The 7,696-nt window shown below is 28.2% G+C and overlaps 1 protein-coding gene across 1 annotated transcript; it reads left to right on the plus strand.

The window, feature by feature from the left end:
• Positions 1-3,070: 3,070 nt before the first annotated feature.
• Positions 3,071-5,908, plus strand: LOC111041428. The gene is made up of 2 exons (XM_022325694.1): positions 3,071-3,241; positions 5,605-5,908. Exons 1-2 carry the CDS (start codon positions 3,163-3,165, stop codon positions 5,856-5,858), a joined length of 333 nt encoding a protein of 110 aa, XP_022181386.1. The 5' UTR covers positions 3,071-3,162; the 3' UTR covers positions 5,859-5,908.
• Positions 5,909-7,696: the final 1,788 nt, after the last annotated feature.

Genomic DNA, 7,696 nt, shown 5'->3' on the forward strand with positions numbered 1-7,696 from the left:
GTAGAAACTCACTCATAGTTGTGACCATCTGTCGCCACTTGTGTGATCTGTTTCTTACGAAGCCGGATACAAGGGATGGTCCAATCAGGGTCTCTATCACTAAGGATAACGGTAAATCTTTAGAAACACGGAGGCCTTTGATGGGACCGCCTGCGAATCTGGCTGGCTTGACAGCGTCGTCGCCTCTCATCAGTGCATGAGCACCTCTCCACAATCCAACAATCTCTCACGAGTGCAGGCGCAACGCGAAAACAGATTGACAACCTCTCTATACCGAATTCTACGAGCGACAACTGGACTCCTTTTTACGAGGAATAATCAGTGTGTTTCTTTATTTTTTCGAGTATCTTAAATAATTAATTTGTGTCACCTAAAACTCCTACTGCCAACCCAGTGACAACTGCGAGTCAGGTAAGATATATTAAAATATAGAATATAGTATTGTTGACTGCATTATATTAAATTATATGTGCATGCATTTACATTTATATCAGAGTGTATTTGATCAAATTCTCGAATACACGACCTCGAGAACCCTAAGACGATCAGGAGGAAGGTAGTAACGTAAATTTAGACCATCTTAAATATTAGTATTGGCAGGTGTCGTATTAATATTTGCGGTGATTTCTCCATAGTATTTTATACTTTTTATTCTAATTTTTGCGTTATTACACTTTTGTATCAACATACCTGTGCGGGCTGTGCGAAAATACATTTTCTCACTTATTGTACACAAAAGATAAAATACATTGAAATAGATTAAACGTAGAAAGTGATTTAAGTCTTAAAGTTACGAATATGAAGGGAGCCCTATATTGACGTCATCATCCGTTCAAAACAACACCAACCGTGTCATTAAACCATAATAATAATTGTACATAATATGTACATTGTCACCATATTGTAATTCCTAATAAAATAAAATTATATACATGTAAAATAAACGTGTACAATATTAATAAGCAGGAGGGTCTGGTGGTACTTACAAATGTTCAAACTGCGTGTAGTTGGTACTCGAATATAAAAAGGTTGAGAACAGCTCCAATAGACAATAGTAGGTACCTAAATACATTTAAATTTTTAGACTAGCTTTTAGTTATTTAGACTACTTTGGAAAAATGTCAAAGGATGTCCATTATCCACCAAAGTATAATGAAAATCTATAATGATAAGTGATTTTTATGGATTATGAACAATCATTAATAAAACAAACTTTAGGCCATTGTTTGGAATATTCAGTAAAACATCATAATTTACAGCACACTTTTTGTAATAATAGGTATAAAAAACAGATGTTGTGATAAATACTTATATTTCCCTAACAATATTCGTAACTCCACTATTTTAGTTTTAGATGTTGACGTCTTGCTTTTAAAATAATTTCTCAGTACTTAGTACTTACCTAGGGAACTTTGTTTACGAAATCCTTATTTCATATACATACCTTAGAATAGACTTACTCACTTTTACTTCATGTATTTCAGTAGCTACAACATAGAAGGTATGTACATAAAAATGTTGGAGTTACTTCTTATCCTATGATTATGGATGTACACACAATGAATAACGCTTAGGACACAAAATGTTGTATCTCCTTCATATATTTGAAAATATGCAAGAAAAATTATTTTTACTGTGTACTTAGGTACAAGACATTATAATAATGATGATAATTCTATAGAAAATGTTTTAAACGCTGTAGCTTATATCGTATACATTATACGTTTTAAATAAATAAATTTATTTATACAGGTACCTGCACGCATATACTTTTACATAATTACATTCCATGATATATTATACCATTTATTTGATTTTTTTAACAAACTATTTGTAATTTTAATATCGAAATGTAATACAAAAATGTTGATACTGTACCTTATACATGAATGGAATGTAATATTATTTCATATGGCTTATTATAATATTATATAACATTAATAATAATATGTAACTACTGATTAAAAAAAAATTAATTAATAATAATTTTTATAAGATTGGTTTTCGTTTTTTTTCAATATGTTTTTTTTCATTTGCTTGCTGTTTTCCCCTTACTTTTTATTTTCTAAACTCGATTGGTAATGTACCCTTTTGTATTATTTATTTTCAATGCATCGTGCCCAATATTTTTTTATTTTTGCGGCATTGCTATTATTATTATTATCATCATTATGTACTCCCGGTAACCGGCCAGAGTGGCCGATGGGAGGTATATTCATTATTTTTATAAATTATATGTGTATACGTGTATTATTGGTAGACCCACTTATTACATTTGGTTTTTCTTACTTCTTTTTGTCCGAGTTGTATGCTTTCTTGGAGCAAACTTAAATAATACCTATATATAAGAACTTTTTTTACCTCAAAGCGTGTAACGAATTTAATTATTTTAGTATTAATTCTCCCGTCTATGAGCTGTGGAAATCCACTCCGCTCCGACCACAAGAGGTCTCGGCTCGTGGTTGGCCACCTTGTACATTTTCAACATATAAAGTTCAATACTTTATTTTTATTTTCTCAATTTCGTATAATATTTCAAGTTCTGACTTTAAAAGAAAATGTATTTCAGTAATTTCAATACTGACATTGCCGCCCATTCGTTATTCATTTTATTTTATCTCAAAGTTGTATTTACCATTATAGGGAAATTTCTTTGTGTATGAAAATTAAATTTTTATCTACGTTTATATTATTTTATAATAATTAAAGTTGAGTTGCAATTAAATCCATTTAATAATCCACTTGTGACTGGTTAATTTGATTTTTTTATAATTTATATAGTTTTAGGCTTCAGTCGTATTTTGAATCCTGAACCTTTCTATAATTATTAGTTATTAATTGCTAACAATACGGCTTATAAACTGTCAGCTTTAAATTGAAACACAAAAACTGTTTGTATTTGAAACATGTGTTTATGTGCGCAATTGTATACAAGCTCGCTCGAATGCTTGATATTAGTTGTGCAAATAGCTGAAATATAAATATTTAATATCAATAAAATGTAGGCTAATTAATTAAAAATACATTATTATCCGAGTATATGATAAAAATTAGTTTACAATAAGCACCTTTTATGTGTGTTATTAAATTATAATTAATAATGCCGACAGTATGTCTGAATAAAGTATTAAATCTGCATAACATTACACACAGTTAATAAAAATGTACTTTTACAATTCTTTACTTTTAATTATTAACATTCTTATATTGACAATACACATACAATCTCAAAAACAAAAAGGTGAGCTTCCTGTTAAAATATATTATTTTAAAAAAACATTAATTAAATGTCTACAAACGTGTTTTACGTTTGTGTAAGTATAATACGTTATTCTATTCATGCGTAAATAATTGGTAATTGGTATCCAATGTAGGATTTCAATTTTTTAGTAGTTTTACTTGATACTTTATGTGTGGATATTTTGTATCTCGTTTTCAGGCTTTTTGAATGATATGCTTAGAATTAGTTTAAAATGTATTTTGATATTTTTAAAACTTTTTTGTGTGTAGAAAAAAATAGAATATGAGATATCATGTGTTACAATTTCAAGCCATTTTAGTTGTTGAAAGAAAAATTCATGAATTTTTAACTACAAAAAATGTGTACATTTTTATGATTTTAGTCAAAATTTGATTTCAAATGCTTACTTATGAAAAATAACAGTGAAAAGTGTTTTAAATATGTTTGATTTGCTACTATTGTATTATACTTTCAAATTATTTATTCACAAATCATAAATAATTTTTTAAAAAAACCATAATGTTAATAAAAACAACTAATACGTACTATAATGTAATATGTAATATATAATATTTTAATATGTGGGATATTGGTAGTAATGTTTATAGTTATTATTTATGGGTGTATACATACATATTGGTATACATAGATGATAGATTATCTATTTCGAACTTTCCAAATTGTTCAATTCTTCAATATATTAAATGTATAACCCTTCAATCCATTTGTACCTACATAAAATACACATATTTACTGAGGTGAAGAAAAAGTGGCCTGACGATGAAAAAAATTGTCCTGCGACTCCTGCCTTAATTGTGGTACCAATACAAAAATTCGCAACTAATTTGATCATGTTGTTATACTATAACATTCAACCTAAATAGTTAATACACCAAATACGTATACTCCAATACGTCGCAGCCAGATTGATGCCCATATTCCGATTCGACCTTACGCAGTTACGCGGGTAAGGTCGAATCGGAATAGCACATATTTTCTCCTCGAAAAAAAAAGGATACATTCAGTTTGAATTTCAGTCATTTTGATTATTATTTACTTATAACCTATTTAATATTCAATATCAATCGACTCTTGAAAAAATAACTTGAAACATTTCAACTACAAATGCTCTTAAAACAACATTTTGCGTATGTATTTAAATTATTTTTTTAATATTAGCTACCTTTAAAAACACCTTATGAAGAGCCTTGTTTTAAATGTTCATACTTTTTAAATCAGGGAATATTTTTTATTGACATATATAGAAAACCAAGTTTGGAAAGTTCACTTTGCTGGCGAAGCTAAATTATTGATTTCTAAACGTATTTTAAAACAATGCAATAAATTATAATTCAATATACAATTTATGCACAGTATAACTATGGACAATAAATAAATAACTTAACATCAAGTAATTTAAATTACGTATTGATAATTAACGAGGATATAAGGTATTATAAATTTCTAAACTTAAGTTTAGAATCCTCAAACTAATAAAATGAAATTTTCAAATTCTATAAATAGCTCAAAAAAATATTTAGAAAACGAATTCATGTGTAGGAAATTTTAAAATGTATTGAAGGTGTTTAGTAATTTTTTTTTTTTATGTTTTTGCACTAAACAAAACAAAAACAATTTAGCTGAATATGCTGAAAGTTTTACACACAAATTCCTGTTTATCCTCAACATTGTAAGATCGATATTCATTCGTCACTCCGTCCAGAATGTAAATTGAGTTGTTTTTCAAAATTAATAAAAATTTAAAATTTAAATAAATACTATTAAGTTATGATTTCAAAATAATAATATAGAAATATGTGGGTAAGTATTCCTATTTACGGGTTTTCCCAAATTTATTACGTCATGTGTAAAGTTATTGCTCGGGTCGAGTGCAGTTCGAACATTTTAGTTAAGGTAAACCATTTCCAATTGGTCCGTGAACTGAAGCCCTACATTCAAACCGGAATTAACCAAGCATAGATTATATTTGTTCATTTTTTCCCAGACGAAGTCGTGTAATGCATCTAGTTTTAGGTGTCTTATATTTATATTATTTTATAACGTGTTTGTAGTTAAGCAAATCTATCTGTAGGTATCCATATCAGGTGCATAACCTACTGTTTTTGCCGTATCATAAAACATAGCAAAACACGCTATCAAGAAACGCACTTTTCAGTGTCATACCTGATTCAGAAATAGAGTGACTGATAAAATGAAATAAAATAAAATGTTTACATAAAGTTGTAAACACTAATTACTTTTTTAATCTTCTGCTGTTCTGTATGTTTGGTTTTATTTAAGAAAACTCAACATGTTTTTTAAAAAAAACTCAATAAATTATAAGTTTATTTTTTGGTTTTCAGGGCCTGGAATATCGGGATGTTATTATATTGTCTCTGATTGTAATGAAAGTGTCACAATTAGTCAACTACCAGATGATTGCTCATCTCTAATGTTCTCTAGGCTAACCGTGGATTTAAATTACCATATTTATGGTGATAGTTCCTCTAGCGAAAATAATGCAAAATATTTGGGTAATATTACTAAAATTAATGTATACAGTGTGTTTACCAATTTAGGGAATACTGCATTTCTCGGCCGCATTATATTGGAATAAATCGATTTTTTTCATGACTCTAAAACCAAAATTGACTGAATAAGAGCCATTTAAATTTTAACAAATAATACATTTTTACTAATCATCAAAATTCATAAAACAGTTTATATTTATTTATTGTTGGTTACCTTTTGAATATTTTTTACGGGAACAAGATTAACATAATATGAGTTAACAATTATTTATTAAAAATCGATTGAACGACTAGCAAGATCTCTAGATATAATAGATATTGTAATCGATTTTTAATGAATAATTTTAGACCCATATTATGTTACTCTTGTTTATAAAAATATTCAAAAATTAACCAATAATATTAAACGGTCTTATGAATTTTAATAATTCGTAAAAATATATAACCTATTAAAAATTAAATGGCTCTTATTCAGTCAATTTTGGTTTTAGAGACATGGTTAATGGGTCGAAATGACTTGAAAAAAGTTTATTCTATCCAAATTTGATATCGAATATCGAAAACACCGGTTGCCATTTAAAAAAATGCAAGTTTTATTACGCATGCTTGAACCGAGAGGGTTAAAAATTTGAAATATTTATCTGAAAATGTGTATTTATATACCACTAGCTTGTAAAAAAATCAATTTCTACTTCCGCTTTTGCAAAACATTTTCATTTATTCAATTTTATGTCACAAAAAAAGTTTTCGAAAAAACTTCATAAAAATATAAAATATACTTGATGCAAATAACTTGCTAGACACTCGTGAATTAACAGAAGGAAATCAAGAAACAACTATAAAAACCCATCACTGTGAAATAAGAATACGCATTATATCTAATGAAGTGTATCGATTTATATTATATTAAAGCGATTATCGTTATCTTAATTACTATGATTACAAACAACCTGCACACCACAAAATAAACCAAATAATATTTAATGTTAATAATGATTCATTCCAATTTTTTTTTATAAAGGGAGATTTTCTTTTCTCGTACCACCTATGAGCTATTTCCGCACACCACTTGTGGTAGTACAGGTTGAGATGCGCTATAGTCTAGATAATAAAATTATAAAATATACTATCTACTTAATATTAAGAATTTTAATATATCATGCATTTATGTGTTTTATAATTTATATAGCTAAATTAGACGCTTTATTGTTAACTGGTAAGCCTGTTTATATATGCTATGGCTACAGTACTCAACCAGAATGGACCAATGCGCTTAGTTGTAATGATAGTAATGGAGGAAATAACTCATTAGATGAAATGAATAGCTTAAAGACTTTTATGGCAAATCATACAGGGATTGCTGGCCTCATCATTCAAAGTTTAGACTATGACGTAAGGAAATATTAACATATAATTTTTTTTAATTTATAAAGGCATCTGTTCAAAATTTTTTTGGGAGATTTTCAAGCTGAATCTAAATATATAATATATAGTTACATTTGAATTATATTTTGTTAAATAATCAATGTTCATTTTACAACTCTTACAAAATCTCCACGGCATGATTGCATGAATAATATCAATTTCATACAATTATATCTATATATCTTTGGCAGAATAATATATAATAAATATATTTTTGACCTATCCCAGAGGTTCTCAAAGTAATCTATATCGACCCCCTGGGGTCCATGTTAATGAAAAAGAAAATTGGGGGTGCGTGAGGTGTAAATAGAGGTCCACGAAAATTATTAATCGAAATTAGTACTACGGAAAACTTAAGGTGCAATTTAGAAGTATATACATCAGCAGTTCTGGTTTCAAAAAGACATACCTGTCACTTATTTTGTACCATGGAGGGTCGCAAGAAAGTTTTTAATAGCTTTTCCGTCATCATACGCGTGGTAAAGGGTTTTAGCACAGT

Source organism: Myzus persicae, unplaced genomic scaffold (assembly GCF_001856785.1).
Source record: "Myzus persicae strain clone G006 unplaced genomic scaffold, MPER_G0061.0, whole genome shotgun sequence".
NCBI lineage: Eukaryota > Metazoa > Arthropoda > Insecta > Hemiptera > Aphididae > Myzus > Myzus persicae.

Bases quoted from the DNA above. Each gene is read 5' to 3' on its own strand.
- LOC111041428 (XM_022325694.1), top strand. From the start codon at position 3,163: ATGTACTTTTACAATTCTTTACTTTTAATTATTAACATTCTTATATTG. The intron at 3,242-5,604 runs GTGAGCTTCCTG...TTTGGTTTTCAG, and splicing joins ACAATCTCAAAAACAAAAAG to GGCCTGGAATATCGGGATGT.